Below are 17399 nucleotides of genomic sequence, written 5' to 3' on the forward strand. Positions count from 1 at the left end.
TACAAAACATAACATTTGTCATTTATCCATACAAAACATTCAAAACTTGTTTCTACTTTATATCACATCAATTAATTTCTACTACTATTAAAAATTAAAATTAAAACTTCACCTCCAAAACCTTTAACAAACAAGTCATTTTGTTCCGTTTGGGTAATCGGCCATCCCATAAGGGAGATGACAAATACAATTGATTTTTTTTTTTTTTTTTGCAAAGAAAATAGTGATTTTTTTGGATATATTATTTTTATAAGCAAGGGTATTTTAGAAAAAATCATTGAAATCTGATTAAATTCGAGTTAGGAAATGTGTTCATTTAGGTGTTGTTGCCAAACAAATTAATAGGAGTGGTTATTCAATTTCAGTTTCTGTATTCTTGGTAATACTCGTTCATACTCTTAAGTAATCATCATTCTAATGCACCAAAAGCTTCATTGTGGTGTTCGTGCCTTAACAATCTCTTAGAGGCATGACCTTTTTACCCCTTATAGAGGTGCAACTTTAAGTGGTAGTCGATGCATGGTCACCACCCATGTTTAGGGGTGTAAACGAGCCGAGCTTGAGCGAGCTTCCCTTGTTTAGGCTTGGCTTGTTTAAATTTTACTCGAACTTGAGCTCGAGTCAAGCTCAAGGACGAGCCAAAAAAATCGAGTTCGAGCTAATAATAAGTCGAACCAAGCCAGCACACGAGCTAGCTCTTATATTTAATGTTTTTGTTTTTTTTTAAAAAAAATTTAACTTCGAGTACTCTTAAATGACTTAAGAAGTTAGTTTGCATATGAGCATTTGCTTAACCTAGTTAGTCGAGTATGGAGCCCGAGTCAATACAGTAAGGCATTTGGGTTCAAAGAGAGAAGATATGCATCATTTTATAAATAAGCAAACTTAGAGATTAATGTTTTTTTAACAATGTGGGACAAGTTAATATGTTGCATTCAGACTGTATTGGGACAACGCTCCCTACAAAAAACTATTTTTTCAACGTCTCTCTCTCAATCTCCTTCATCAGTCACAGTGCATCTTCCACCTGAACTCTCATTTCCCACTCTCTCACTCTCGCTCATCAAGTAGGTAGTGATTGTGTTTGAGTTTGTATGATTCTTCAATAGTTTATACCTTTTGCAATCTCCCTCAATAGTTTCTGCTAGATTCTTCTTCATTTCGTTTAGATCTGCTCTAATTGAATCGAGGTCTTTTTAATGATTGCTTTCTCTCTCTCTTTGATCATAAAGGGTTTAGAATTTTTCATTCTCTAACGCTTAAATATAAATGCAATTTTAAGATTTTAATAATTATGAGATTTATAATTAATTATGTATTACTTAGTTTATATATATACACACACACGAGCTTATATGAGCTTGCTCACGAGCCTAGCCGAGTCGAGCCGAGCTTGTTTCGTTTAATATTCGAGTCGAGCACAAGCCGAGCCCGAGCTTGCTTGCGAAACGCTTCGCTCACTTAACAACCCTACCCATATTGCGATCAACATGCGGCCGCTAGATCTGCACAATAGTCAACTCATGTTGCAACCACCTATTGACCACCAAATCTATGTGGCGGCCACCATGTGTTAAGGAGGGAATCACTAAGAAATCTATCAAGAATACATCAATTTACATTTTTAAACAAAACTTTAACCCAAAAACTTAAGCAAAATTAAGCTAATAGGTTTGAGTCCACTTATGCATATTAAACATTCGCTCTACTTATTTTTCATCAATGTGTGGCTCAACACTCAAACGTTCGCTCACACCAAATTTTCCCCTTTAAGTGTGGGTTTCTTTCATATTGACACTTCACCTTGCATGTGAGTCCAAGAGTATCACATATACAAGAGTTGTACTAATTGCATGCCACCAAATGCAACTATGCAACTTGGCTTGCGAATGCAACTTCACTAAAAAAGCCTCCCACAATCTTTATTGGAGTTAAACCAATAGGTAGTAAAATTATATTTAACCCAAAAACAATTAATTCATAACACTTCAAAGCTCAGGCCAGAACCCAAGTATATCACTTACCCAGCACAACAGAAACCATACGGTCCATACTATATGTTGCATGGGCTAGTGAATTGTTAAAAGTTTTACATTTTTTGGTCTTTTGTTTTTTTTTTCGAATTGTTTTGCATTCAGGCGATTTCTACAACGATTTACTTGTAATTTCCAAAGGAACTAGAGGAAGCTATATGAAAACAAAAAAGGCCTAAAAATGACTAGAAATTAGGAAAAAAATTCGGAAAATGGTACTGAGAATGACGACATTGTTAGCTTAAGGAGCCTGCAATACCCGACAGCGGTACTCTCCTAATGCCCAAATAGGAAAAATGTTCCTGTAAGCAGCGTAGGTAATCATACAGTTCCTGTTGAAGACCCCCATGATTTCCTGTAATAAGAAAACATAAAAATTATTAAATAGAATCTTAGCATTGGAAATAAAAACCATTCTTGCATGTCCTATACTACATATAATCTTTTCATTATAATCACTATGCCGCTTTAGCTGTACTCATCACCAATAATGACACTGTTAATTGAAATAGTGAAATGCAATAATATTATTGATATTGGGAAACAATAACCCAAAAAAAAAAGGAAATTGAGTCACAGCCCCGTTTGTTTTGGCATAAAACATTTTATGTTGAGCTGAAAACATGTTTCGAAAAAAGTTGCTATTTTTCACTTTGTTTGCAACATTGAAAATAGATCGAAAACATTTTTCAACATTTGGCTCGTATGAAAAATTGTCGAAGGAGAAAATATTGCTTGCAAGCAATACGAATAAGCAATTACAAGAGGACCCTTGTAGAGCCCACATGCTCAGACAAGTGTTTTGGTAGAGGTAGGCCTCATAACGGGCCCTCTGGCAATAGCCTATTTGGGAGTGTGAGATTGTGACAGAAAATAGAAAATGGTTTACATATATGAGAAGCATGAACCATTTTATGCCTCATTCAGGTTATTTTCCTTGGTCATTTTCAGTTGACTAATATTTTAGTCCGAAACAAATAAGGCCTTATATAAACATGCTATATGGGATACACTATAGAATTACCTCTTGAGGAAAATCTCCATTCTCCATTTGAGAATTTACCAAAACCCTAGCTGCACGGTGCAACGGCATTGGGTCTCTCTCAGCCTGATCCAACAAAAGTACAAGAATAATAAAATTGTGTGATCAAGAAAAAAAAGCTGACAACGTGTTTATCAGCACACAGATATCAAATCAGCGTCCTTCAGAGTTCTCACAAGGAATTCCAACTTGAGCTGGCTAACCAGAGTCACTGGATTTATGGTCGACAAATGAGATCGTGCCAAATCATTCAAAAAATGACCGGTTCATTTTACATTATTATTATTATTTTAAATAAGGGACTGCGTTTCATGCAGAGTTGATGTGCACAAGAGTGATCTTTTAATCCGATCCATGACCAAAGATTGCCGAATAACACATGGAATTCCAATTGGAACTCTAGAGAGCCAAAGCCACACAAATCCTTATCAACACTAGAAGATTTCTGTATATATAATACATGTAGCAGAGATTCTATGAGCTAATTCATATGATTTAACTACTCATGTACGAAAAGGGAAATTTCTGAATTTTAATAATATTCTGAACATGCCTCTGCAGTAAAGTCAAAAGATGTCAAATGGGCTGAAGGATTCGATAAATTAAATCAAGAATGGCTGTCAAAATCACAAGCGATATAATCCCACGTCAATATAGAAAAGCTGATGGACTAAAATTTGATAAATACCTGTCCAGCATCTATAAGCGCCAGCATCGCCCATCCAGTATTTACAACATGAGACCTGTTTCCCTCTATATTTGAATACACCTGCAAAGAAAAGCACTTAACATAATGATGGAGATGAACTACATAGAAATATGAGCATCAAGCATTAAAATTAGTCTTCTCATCCAATAATAGTGGTTTTATAAGCTGAATCAACTAATCCAGAATACCATTTCCATCAAGTGAAAGCCCATAAATTCAAAAATTTGAAAAACACACCAAAGTAACATACTGCAGAAGGGTGTTAGGTTTCTCCTATTAAATGAAAATTAATTTTTGTATTTGTGTCTCCTCCATATTGGTTGTATTGATTTCGAAACAATTTACCTCTACTATACATATGTGAACAATCACCAAAAGTTGGCAATTTTACATTCTGTATCAGGGCAAAACAAGAGGTTTCTTGCTAATTTTCTTCAGCTAACCGTTATTGAAGACAGAGGTGACTATGCAGAACAGAAGGCGTAGTATGATTAGATCTCCTTCTAGCTAGACTCCAACATTTAAATCCATAAGGAATTCCTTCAATCCACAAGAAAAGAAACTTTGACTTAGACTCTGTTTGTTTCGACGTAAAACGTTTTCTATTGAAAAATGTTTTCAGAAAAATCATTTTTCAGGAAAATGATTTCAACTGAAAACATTTTTGGCGTTTGGCTCGTACAGAAAATCAGCGACAGCAACAGCAACAGTAGTGACAACGGCCAACGTCCAGCTGAGACGGCTTGCAGCGACCTCTCATGACGGCGGCTTGCGACCTCTGACAGCCGAAGGAGAAGAATTACTAGAGAGTACGTGCGAGAAGGAGAAGTTCAAACTCGGAAAATTGTTTACGGAAATAAGAAAGAAAAACCATTTTACACAGCTTAAGAGGTTTTCCTGATTAAACAAAAATGGTTTTGGTTTGACCAATATTTTCGGTCATACCAAACACTAGAAAATAAGGAAAAAAATAAGAAACATCTCAAAGAGAATATTATTCAAATATAAAAAGTTGTGGATTTTGTTTTAGACATGGAAGGCTAATTTAAATGCTCTAAAACTTCCAAATAAGAATTTTCCTAAACATAGCCTAATCAATATACTACTACATAAGGACCATATTTTGTTGAACGTTGTTGATCTCCTTAAGGAGATTAAGGACATGCCCTTCACTATTAAGTATTGTCTCCCATTGGGTTTTCAATTAGTTCATTCTTGCTAACCTATTCTCCTGCCTCTGCACCTCCTTTTCTATACTTGCTACCCTATACAATGTCATAACTATTTCAAAAGGAAACATAGAAGTAAACAAATATAAGCTATAGTGGTTTAGGTATGAGCTTGATACGGATTATTGGCCCAGTTCCTCATAGCTTAACCTTTTAGGGACTAGTGGTTACTAATAGCTATGCCAGCTTCAAAGCACAACAAAAGGAATCACTTAAAATTCAATATATTTAAGAGATAAGAAGAGCAAAAATTACAGATACACGCTAGCGAAACCTTTATAGTAGTTCAGAATCACAAAGTTGACATGATTAAAGACCCAACTATTAAATGTCACGCATGCCTTCAACAAGAAAAGCACATTTGATGTAATATTGATAAACTCAACCTTGTTTTGACATGAAAGATAGCTCTCTCCCCAGCCACCTGAAGGAAGCTGCTTAGACAGCAGAAAATCACAAGCTTTGCGGATACTAGAGCAATTATTGAAGTTCTTTCCAGCAGCCACCAACCCTTTTACGCCAAACCATGTACCATAGGTGAAGCAAACAGCCCAAGAACCATACCTGTTCAGCACTTTTACATATTAAAAGTATGTACCCGTTAAGTAAATAAAAGAAGCGAACCAATAGTCACACTTGAAAAGCTTGCATGCCTCGAACGTGTATCTCAAAGTCTAATAAACCATAAAATAATTAAGCAAGAGAAAGCTTATGGACAAATAGATGTGGAAACAAACCAGGAACCATCTGATGCTTGTATCCTTTCAATGAACATAGCAGCTCTTTTGATACAGCAATCTACTTCTTCTTGCCGATGCTTGGGATATGATTTCTTAAACAATGTCAGAGCTTGAATTGCTGCTGACGTACATTCCACATAACTACACAGCCACTAAAGGTATTAACAAACAATAAATTTAGCTTAACAAGAGAATATAGCAACTAATTTAAGTCAAGGCACCGATATCTTACGGATAATCAATAACAATGTCCCCAAAGGTTTCAGCAGGGTTGATCAACTGAAAATACAAAAGAAACAATGGAGTCGGATTTTCGTTTCCATGATCTACAACTTAGTAAAGATAAAACACATATTTCACTGCATTATATCCTACGCAAAGGCAAACTTATGACTTTTGTAGGGTGCAGTTTAACGAAAAAAAATTTCCCAAATCTTTCAGGAAGATTATAGTAGGTGACTTACAATATGGCTCATATTATTAATATGCAATAGCATAGCATGTTCCATGAACCATTTACATTCATACCAATACCACAAATCTCAATGAAAATGTATTGACAATGTCATGGCTTTTAAATGGTAGTGAATGACTATAAATACTTCATTCCACGCACCAAAAGAAAAGAAGAAGAAAAAAAAAACAGAAGGAAAAACAAGTACTTAATCCCCATTTTTGCACTAATAAAAGTATTTAATTTTTGGGAAAAGGGTACATTCTGTTGGTAAATGATTTAGTCTGATATCGAGCTGGTTAGAGGCAACTTCATCCCAAATTATGGCATCTTCATTTCTCAAAACAATAGAAAAGGAATTGTGAGGTCCACAGCACCTTGACTTCACCCAAAGACCTAACAATCCAACCCAGGAAGAAGACTTGAGGACTGACAAAACTAGAAACCAATACAATATGAGAAAGCATATAGTTCTGCGCCCACAAAAAAACAGAGATAATTCACCGAATCCTTGGGACACAATGAATTACTCTCTCTGTCCCTATTTAATTGTCTTGATCTGAAATGTGACACTTATTAATAAAAGGTAAAAATATAGCGATCATTCTATAATATTCTTTACATAAGGAGTGGCATGACTCTTAACAAGAATCTTTTTTGCTTTTTTGAAAAAAGATACAGGTACAATAAGAAATTGAAAAGGTAAGAACTTCCAATTTTAGAAAGTAGACATCTTTTGAGACGCTTCAAAAAGAATGCAAGACATTTTTATTCAAGGAGAGAGTATAAGGTACCAGATAAAGTAAACTAGAACTCTTCTAATCAACAGTGTAAGCAAAAAATACACCATTAACAACAATAGTCCACCGTGTAGGGTCATGTAGTATGATCTTTATTGTTACCATGTAATTTCAGCTCTCAAGACTATAAACCATGCACATGCACTTGAAAGCTTGAGGGTTGAACTCGAATGGGGGAACAAATTCAGTAAAACATTAACCAGTGTGTTTTTTCATTCTTTTTCTTTGTTTGATAAATATAAAATACGACATATTTCCTCAATTACCTAGTTGGTTGCAAATGAAATTTAGTTTACCACTATCATGGCTTTGAAAAAGCCAGAAGATGGTAGAAATCACGGATCAGTCAAGCATGTTCTAATGTAAGTGGAAGAGATGATATCCAACCACCAAAAAAAAGCAAATATAAAATAAAAAGAAAACATCCCCACAGCATGTCAAAATCATAACAACGACAACTTCTAGACATATAAAAAGAACAAAATGAAGGCTTATAGTTGATTGTAATAAGCATACCCTAGCATGCTGCTTAAGGAAGGAGACTTTTAAAGGCAAAATCATTATTGGGCACAAGCCCTACAACTGGGTAAAATACAGTATTACAAAATAACAAAGGTTAAAACTATAACGGAAAGAAATATCAAAAGGAGACTACCTCCAACCAGGCATAGGATCTTGTGAGCTCATATGTTGCAAAGCTACCATCTGTATTCTGCATTAAAGAAAAAGACTATAATAAATTATCCTAACAGAATGACTGACACTGTCATAGACGGAATCAACAAGTGGCATGAAAAATCTTAACAACATTTAATTTATTATACAATTTGCTAACTTTCCATGTTTTATAAACAGAAAACAAAATTAGGAAACCCATAAGTATGTTCACATAAAATGGAAGCCACATATAACCACTCTCAAAGAAGTGCTCAATAAATTGATTAGAAATGATTGGTGATGCATTGGCTGGTAAACCAGGATAATATGTAATTAGATGATTAGGACACAAGCTACCTGCAATGAGAGAATGACATTTACAGCATCATATAATCGCTCTTCAACTATTGGTTCACCAATAACATCAGGCGGAATTTTAGATAATAAAAGAGCAGCCTGAAATATAAAAAGCAACCAAAGTTATAAAACAACAGCATAAGCATAGAGAATAGTTTGAGTTTAATAAACTATTACTTTCAATCCTTCTGCCGTGCAGTCTGATATTGGCCATCCGTGATCGGCAGTTGAGAAAGGCCAAGCACCTTTTGAAATGTGGCGATACCAAAAATCAAGATCACCTGGGCAATCTTCTTGAACCTTTAGAGCGAAGAAAAACCAAGCAACAAATTAAAACGTGAAGGAGTTGAATTACTCACAGTACTAAGAAGCTGTCAACATATAAATTCCAATAAATAAAGACAAAGAAATCACCTGTGATTTTTTTATGTACATATGTGCTTTTTCGAGAGTTGGACCATACTCTTCAAAAAGGTTGGTTGAAATGATAGCTTGAACAGCAAATGCAGTATCCCATAACTGACTTCCATTATAACCCTGCAACAATGCCATTGTGTATGGACCATAAAGTAAAATTTAGCATATAATCACAGTCAACATCAATGAGGGCATTCATTCAAAAGTGTAACTTCACAGCAATTACATATTCATATTGGTTCTATAAAGGGACAGTATGGACCTGCATTTTCATTCCATCTTCAGCAATCCACAAATAGTCATATATTCTTGGAAGATGCAACTTAAAAGCCTCAGAATTTGGATCTTCCACCCAACAGCAGAGCATATTTAGCACCTGTAAATCAGAGTAACCTCAAACAATGTCTCTCAAATTGAAATAAGAAAGAGGAGAAAGGAGCCCAATGTATAGAGAGTACTGACAAATAATGCCACAATTATTGAGAAACAAGAAAACAAAATAGAAAATCAGAGGACAGAGTAAAGTCATCCAGAATAGGATCAAAGAGTAACTGAGGACAAAGAAGGCGTTAAAAGAATTTAAATGATTAGATTATGAACCAACGGGATCTGTATAATTCTCAATAATCATTGTTTCTTCATAGTTGCTAGACAACTGCCAGCATTTACTCTAGAAAGTTCAACCTAAAAAAGAGTACTATGGAGACAGAATACCTTGTTTACAGGTCCTATGCAAATATAACGAGTATTTTCATCTTCATAGTGTATATGTTCCATTGCAGTGTGAAGAGCTTTTTCTCTGAGTCTTTTTCCAGGCCAACACATTAAAACGGGTTCAACAAGCTTATGAAGAGATGTCCAAAGTATATCCTGCACCAGCGGATGTGGGTAGTACAGATCTTCCTGAAAAAGAAAGCAATACATCCTTTTGTCAATATAGCACTATCCAAATCAAATTATATCCTGGTAGCTGTTAAACACCAGAAAAATTAACTACAGAATTGTGCTTTTCTTTTCTTTTTTATATTACCCTGCATTTTATTTAAACCAAAGCATGCAGTCTTTCCATTCGACCTTATTTGCCTGGTCTTTGGGATATCTAAAAACCATATAATTGAGCTCCTTGAGGCATCTGAAATTCATACCAGTTACAAATAGGATACAGAACCTCAACTTTAATGTACTATTTTTTCCCATGGTATAAAAAATGACCACCCAAAATGGATATTAAATCATCAATGAGTTTCTGATGTTCAAAAATAGCTCATATCAATGGCATTTTTACAAATGGCATGTTCAGGACTTTAGTATCAACACGGAATTTGCACCGCATTACAATTACGAACTAAGCTAAAATTTGAAAAGGATTGATATAAACTATGTCAAGTTACACCTAACATTTGCTCCACCTTCAGCTTTAAGAACAAAAAACAAATTGGATGGGTAACAATAAATAGATCCAAACACGTTATTGATTCATCAAAATTCATGTTTTATATTCTATTAGCTCCAATTTAATGATAGAATAACTATGGCACCCAGAGTCAGAAACTCAAGCACCGTGAGAGAATTACAATAAAGACATGATACGGTTTGATATTCTATACAGGGCTTATCAAGGGACCCAACAACCTGACTACACCAACAGCAATGAGATTAAAGCTAAGCTTCTTCTGGATAAATCTGGGAACGCGAACACAAGCGACATCAATCAATTTCCAACAGAGAGTATATAGGAGAAACATTTAGCTAGAAGGAATTAATTAGTTTTCTTCTGAAATACTTTTTATGTACCAAGAAAATTATATTTCGATTACTTATAAAAAATAAATAAATAAACTGATTAGTTAACATAGCTTTAAAAAATAAAAAAAGTTCACACTAATATTAACATACAAGTAAGATGCTACAGTAATTTCAACAGGAGTTTTAACAACTCCATTTCTATGCATGTTTCTTGTGTCCTTAGTATATGATTTTAGCAAGCCTCTATTATATCGTAGCTGTATCTAAGCAAAATTGGGTTCTCCAATGCACCCACCTCTACTTCTCTCTCTTAAATTTTCTCCAACAATCTATCCATTCTCAACATCCTTATCTTCACACACCAATCTCTTAGTTTCTTTCGGTTTTCTCAAGAAAGTTGAAGATCAGAGTGAAAAGCCATGTAAAGGGCTTAAAAATGTATCTTTAGATGAGAAGCTTAGGTTCGACAAGCCCAAAAAAATAGTTTGACGGACCTTTGCACATAGGTTGCGTGCCCGATTCCAATCTATTTCATGATAAGGGACAGTATAAAGCTCCTTCCTCAAAGATAAAACTGTTGGCGTTATTGGACCAACAAATCTCTTCCCATATAAGTAAGACATTGGCAAATACACCATCCTACAGTGACACCACATTCTTCCTGCAGAGTGAAAAGAAAATTAATTGCCTCCATTTGACATAATTATGGTGCAAGATTTAGACACTTTACTTATGGCCCTAACAAACCAAGTTCACTTTGAAAATGTTTAACAAATAGAAACTTATGCATGACTTCTTGAAAAAAAAAAAAAATGCTAATCAGAAAACGAACGGCATATCATGGGGAAGATGCTAAAACAGAATACAAATAAAAAAAAAAAGCAATCATTTCAAATAAGACACAGAATTTATTATTTCACAAAAGACTCAGAACTATCACCTTGTTCAGCTAAAAACCATCATTTTCATTCCCCCCAAAAAAATCCAATTCATTTGACAAAGTCTCATGATTTTAGTCATTACCAAACATTGGTCATCATCATCATTCTAGTGATATCATTAGAATATAATCAAGTAAATTTTCTTTTCAACCATTAAACATATCAAATATTCAACTATGACCCTGAAAATCAAGGCTATGTCAAATACAAATGTATTCAGAAGTAATGTTCATAACCTCAATCAACAGAACTTTCAGAAGTAAAACTTGAGTAATCAACTGTGATTTGGACTGTGGTATAAAACCCATTTATTCTCTTTGATATTTGTGTTTGTTTTGCGAAGTATACTAAATGGGCATATACCTGGATGAAGAGGGAGCATGTAAGGAAGAAGCCATATCTCAGGTGGAAGGGGATTATTGCCAGACCATTCAAATACTCCAAGTACCTATTACCAGTAAGCAGTATAACAGAAGTTAAATAAATGCCAAAGAGTACCAGCAAACATTAAGTTGACTGTTTAAACTAAGATAAAGGAATAAGTTCTCAACTGAAAGCCACATCTTTCCCCATGATGTAATTGCAGTAGCACCGCCATGTTCCAGAATCCACTTACGCCCTCTCTCAATCGCTCCTTGCCCATCATTAGCTCCTTCACCAAGCAACCTTAATGTAACATAACTTAAGACAGTACCAAACATGGTACTTGGGCCCTCAATGTGTAATCCCCACCCACCGTCTTTGTTCTGCAAGCACATATCTCTACATTAAGAAAGTGTTTGATCAAAGTGCAAGACTCCGAAAAGGAAAGACTCCAACAAACTGTTGAAAATAACCAAGAACCGGAAAATGTGTAATATAGGAAAAAGGCATGATAAGCTATACTTGTAACATTGTAGCATAATGATCCTTACCTGATGATTGTAGAGGTAACGGCACATTTCCTTTTTATGTTCTTCAGATAAAACTGTATTTAGCGCTCCAACAATAGACAGCGTGATTACCTGATCCATTATATGAACAGAAAATATGTCAAGACTAACATGATTATTTCTCTTTTAGCAAATTATAAAAAGAAGACATGTACTTTGACACCCCTCATGCATTTCCTCAAGGCAAATACAATTGTAATCAAATACAATTCACTGGTCATATAATTAATGAGATTGTCAGAATCACTTCCCCAACAAACCAGGTGCCAGTGGCAAGATTAGCACTTACCAAGCCAGGCATAAGAAACATTGGACCTCCATAGTCCCCTGACCAATGTCCATCATGGGCCTGGAGAGTTGAATGGAAACTTATAGCCCTTCTTAACGTCCTTGTCACCATCTCCTCTGTAACATCATCTGTTTCATTTACTTTGACTTGGGGTAGAACTGCACCACGTGGGTTCTCCTTGGCAAACTACATTTCAAAGGGAAGGCCAATAATTAAACTAAATGATGAAATTTAAACACAAGTTTACACCTGGAAGGCACCCCATGTGGATTATGATTGAGAAAATATACGATGCCTACTGAATTTCTAATTTATTTGATTTAGTTCATAATTGACAGAATAATCCACATTGGAGTTAATCATATTATTAAACAGTCACAAAATAGTTTGAATGATTATTATTGAAAAACGAATACTGTCTTCCCACAATCTGACGATACAAAGAAAGAATTTTCTCCTCTTATTTCAAGAAATGCAGACCCTTCTTGTGAAAGAAACATGATTCAATCTCAGAAAACACAATATGAAGACCACAATCAGATTTCTTAGATCTTTTAAATCTTGGGTTGTAGATTCTAGAGGTCCTTTTGTATACTCATGTACTCGAGCTGTACATCCCCCCTTTCATGTCATATTAGAACACTTCAAATCAAAAACCAAAAAACCCCCCAAAACACATTAACAAATAGGGCCTATAATTCCGGATTATGAAGTGAAAGAAAGAAAAAAGGACTACAATAATTTTTGGAATGAAGGGATTCTTAAGGATTATTTAAAAACAAAAATGAAAAGACAAGTTAGAAATGAAGATCAGAAGTCAAAAGAACCCACATTTTCCTAGCAACTGGTAACAACTAGAACAGTTGACAAAAATCAAAATTAAGAAAACGCTATCACAATAGTATTAACACTACTACCTGTTACTATTGTTGACTCTACAATGCCGCACATAGTTTGACTTGATCACTATGAACAACTTTGAAAACAAATTTAAATTTAAATAGACTCATCTAACCAAGACTACACAATTAATTCCATCTGAAATCAATTGAGTTCTTGCTAAAAGATTTTGATGGCCTAATCATTCAAACATGTCCAACACATAAAATCTCTATATGCTAAAAATAAAAACATAGTCGTTAACCAACTACCAACTCTCTCTCTCTCTCTCTCTCTCTCTCTCTAACAGAAGTCAGTCAATTCACTTCTTGATTGTGAATAAAATCTTCATACAATCTCTGTTAAGTATAAATACGGAAAACATTCATAATTGAATATTTACCAAAAAAAAATTCATAATCATATAGAGAAATTACTGAATCACTTCAAATTATTAAAAGAAAAATGACTTAGATGCAAAATTTACACTCAAAAGAAATTCACTTCAGAACAATCAGAGTTTGAATACTTACCAAACAAAATCAAACTCAGTGCCTGAGTGCCACTAATGCATGCACTGTGCACATGTACATATACATGTATGTACGTATGTATGTACATATGCATATAAATTTTACCTGAATCCGCATAAGTAGATCTGAGCTATGTTTTTTCTCGAAACGACTCTCAGAGAAGCTTCCGCGAGCTCTTTCGATCTCGGCAAGCTCTTCAGGAGACCCGATGTTGGGATCGAATTCCCAAACTTGTCGTCCGACGTGATTGTTCAACGTCCGTAGCCATGGACTCCCTCCCTCCGCGATCTTCAGCTTCCACATTGTCTACTACTCGCACAATGATTACCAATCAGCCACGCAACTGAGAGAAAATTGATCACTCTAGCGTACGGAGAAAAATGTTCACAGAAAATAAAGAAAAACAAAATTCAGAATGTGTATTTGAGAGAGAGAAGGAGACAGATTTCTGACATTATTTATTTACTTTCGTAAGTATTTATGATATTATTTTTGCAGCACTGAGAAAAATGAAAGAGAAAGATTGAGTGTTTGGTTCCAGAGAAAACAACAAAAGGTACGAGCAAAAGGAAAGAGAGAGAGAGAGAGAGACAGAGAGAGGGGGGAAGGGATTCGGAGCATTCGCACGGCATAGAGTGAGACAGAGGTGAGACAATGCACGTGGCCCTACCAAAATAAAAATATTTTTGGTCCGTCCGATCAGGATTTAGTCGAGCACGTGGCACTTTTATTACTTAGAAAAGTAAATAGCAATTAATGGTTGAGAACGACTGCGTCGTTGCGCACGGAACTACTCTGCTATTAGACGAGAGGATTCTTGCCTCGCTTTTCCAGCGGCCAGTGCCACGTAAAACAGAATCTTGTTTACATATGACTGGACCATGAATGTATTCACTTTATTCTGATGGGCTTACTATTTTTGTAATCAACTTTTATTATTACATTTAAATAATGAGATTGAAGAAGATTTTATTTTTTTATTCAAAGTGAGTGAAGAGTATTTGCTATTAGTGAGTTAAGAAAGTTTTCTCTCTAAATCTAGAGAGAAAAAACCAGACCTGCGGGCCCTCCCCTCTTCTTGTTGTTTTCCATTTCTTTTTTTAGTTTATTTTTTTTGGTTTTTTAACCAGTTTAGTTGCTCCGGCCATTCTTTTACTTATGTTACGCTGCCTCTATCCGCCCTTCACCATACTACGCTGCTCTTCGCCTTTCCAAAATCGGTTGGACTTTTCGCTTCCCTCGCCTTGGCTGTTGTAGTTGTTTGCTGGTTCTTTTCATTGTATTTTTGTATTTTTTTTTGAATAAGTGTTTGACTTCTCTTTAGATATGTTTTCATGAATGATCTTTGGGGTGAAGGTTTTTGTCCTGACCTTTTTGGTCGAGGGGGATTAGTTTCGGTGTGAGGGTTTTGCTCTTATCGCCGAAAAAATAAAAGTTGAAAATATGGGCTACCTGTGTATTATATTAGGTCTGCCTGAAATAAATATGGTTTATAACTGAAGTTTGGACATGGGTTAGCAGATGTTGAAGTCATACATAAAACTTGATTGTAAGATTTTATGTTTGTCTCTATGATGTTGTAACCTCATAATTTTGGTTATGATTTATCAGAGCTTTATGCTCTCTGATGTAAGGGTTTTATACTTTTGATATTTTTTCAATGAATGAATATGAAAGATTCTAAAAAAATAGTGAGTGTGTTCACTCACTATTTTTTTTTTTTTTTTTTTTTCTCTCATTAAAATGGTGAGGCCGAAAAGGAAAGTTTTTAGTCACTTTTACCAAATTGCCTCACCAAAATAACTAAAAAATAGTTTTAGTGAGGCTGCAAATAGTGCTATAAAATAATGACATATTTTCAAAATAATAAATTACATAAAATTTTGACACATTATTTAAGGAATGAATTTGAAAAAAATATATTTGAAAGTAAAGCATTTTTCTAATCGGATTATTCATATCCAGAATTCAATTTATATATATAGTGGCGGAGCTAGAATCCGGTTAATGGAGGGGCGAGAATAATATTTTAATACAATTTACTAAAAAATCAATATAAATATTTTATTTTATTCCAAACACCCTACAAAAAAAATTGATGTCCAATTAACTGTTTTAAATATTTAATTATTTATTATTGTTATGCAATTATTTTAAAGTTACTTTTCAACACAGTAAATATAAGTATTTTGAAATTAAAATGCAGTGGAATATAAATAAAATATATAGAAGTATTTCATTATTCCACGTTAAATAATAGAATGCAAATTTATTAACCCAATCAATTCAGAATCGAGATTCCCTACAAGTACCTACAATACCCAACTTGGAATCATTATGCTATTAATGCAATCTACACCTTTAAAAAAAAATTAAAATCTTGAGCGGTCAAAATATATGTGAATTGGTTTGAGGAAGCTTGCTTCCTCCCCCTCCCCCCCGCATGTACGGTTTTCCCTTTTATTCCGTTTTTATTTAGAGTTTATTTTTCTCTCTTGGTGCCTTATAGCACAGCGGCCGTCGTGACTCTGCCTTGTCATCTCCACCGTGCTGCCGATCTCCACCGCATCTCTTCATCGTCGTTTTTTCGCGTCACCGGCAGCCTCCTCCGCTCCTTGCTCCAATAGTTGCTGCTATTTTGTGGCTTTTTTTTTTTTCCTTGCTTATTTTGTTGTCCTAGCATTTGTGCTTAGGACGTGAATAATTTTCTGGCCTTTCGGGTCGAAAATGACTTGTTTTGGTGTAGTACTTTTGCTCATGCTTGAAGAATGGCTACTTATGTCCCGGATTGAGTCTGCACCGAGCAAATCTGTTTTATAAGCCAAAGATTGGGCATGGGTTAGCGGCTGTAGACGACATAGGATTTCAATGTAAGATTTATTTGTTTTTTACCTCTATATCATTTAATCATGTAGCTTCGACTGGGAATTTTAGAGCTTTATACTTTATGATTGTGAGATTTTTTACGCTCTTGATTATTCATCAATAAAATCGGAATATATATATATATATATATATATATATATATATATATATATATATAGCGGATGTAGACGACATAGGATTTCAATGTAAGATTTATTTGTTTTTTACCTCTATATCACTTAATTATTTAGCTTTGGCTATGAATTTTAGAGCTTTATACTCTATGATTGTGAGATTTTTTACGCTCTTGATTATTCATCAATAAAATCGGAATATATATATATGATGGTTCTAGTTAGGCCTGGTTAGTTATGTTCCCCTTTGGGATTAGTATAATTATATAAGTATAAGATTATATAAGTTAACTATAATTTGATTTATTTAATTAAATGGATTAGATTCTTCAACCTTAATCTACTAATTTTATATTGAATTCTCAGGTCAAGTTGAAAATTACTAACCTTATATGTCACATGTCAGATTCAAGTTGTGTCAAAATATGCGTATAAGACTATATAAGTGTCAAAATTTATTAATTCTAAACCTAGTGGAGTGGTTTGGCCCCTCCAAATTCCAAAATGGTGGTTCGGGATCATAAATATTGAGATTAAGTTTTTTTTGTTGGTAGTTGGGCATTGGTGACATGATTTGGACTATTCATTATAAATTAATGGTCCAAACAAATTGTATTGTAACTCTAGATATTGCATGGGATA

At 34.5% G+C, this 17399-nt stretch overlaps 1 protein-coding gene across 2 annotated transcripts; it reads right to left on the reverse strand.

Annotated features, from left to right (window-relative positions):
* Positions 1-1924: 1924 nt before the first annotated feature.
* On the reverse strand, positions 1925-14308 carry LOC132183742 (cycloartenol synthase 2). Of its 2 annotated transcripts, XM_059597149.2 has the most exons (18): positions 13864-14308; positions 12347-12532; positions 12040-12129; positions 11677-11871; positions 11489-11573; positions 10679-10845; positions 9153-9341; positions 8701-8814; positions 8436-8558; positions 8199-8321; positions 8022-8120; positions 7663-7719; positions 5986-6032; positions 5751-5894; positions 5400-5577; positions 3764-3844; positions 3058-3141; positions 1925-2388 (listed from the first exon to the last, which is right to left on the reverse strand). In XM_059597149.2, exons 1-18 carry the CDS (start codon positions 14059-14061, stop codon positions 2275-2277), a joined length of 2274 nt encoding a protein of 757 aa, XP_059453132.1. In that variant the 5' UTR covers positions 14062-14308; the 3' UTR covers positions 1925-2274. The 2 variants fall into 2 exon arrangements, with proteins under 2 accessions (XP_059453132.1, XP_059453133.1); XM_059597150.2 differs by lacking the exon at positions 8022-8120.
* Between the last annotated feature and the right edge of the window lie 3091 nt (positions 14309-17399).

The sequence above is a fragment of the Corylus avellana genome, chromosome 7, assembly GCF_965113065.1.
Source record: "Corylus avellana chromosome 7, dhCorAvel1.hap1.2, whole genome shotgun sequence".
Classification (NCBI taxonomy): domain Eukaryota; kingdom Viridiplantae; phylum Streptophyta; class Magnoliopsida; order Fagales; family Betulaceae; genus Corylus; species Corylus avellana.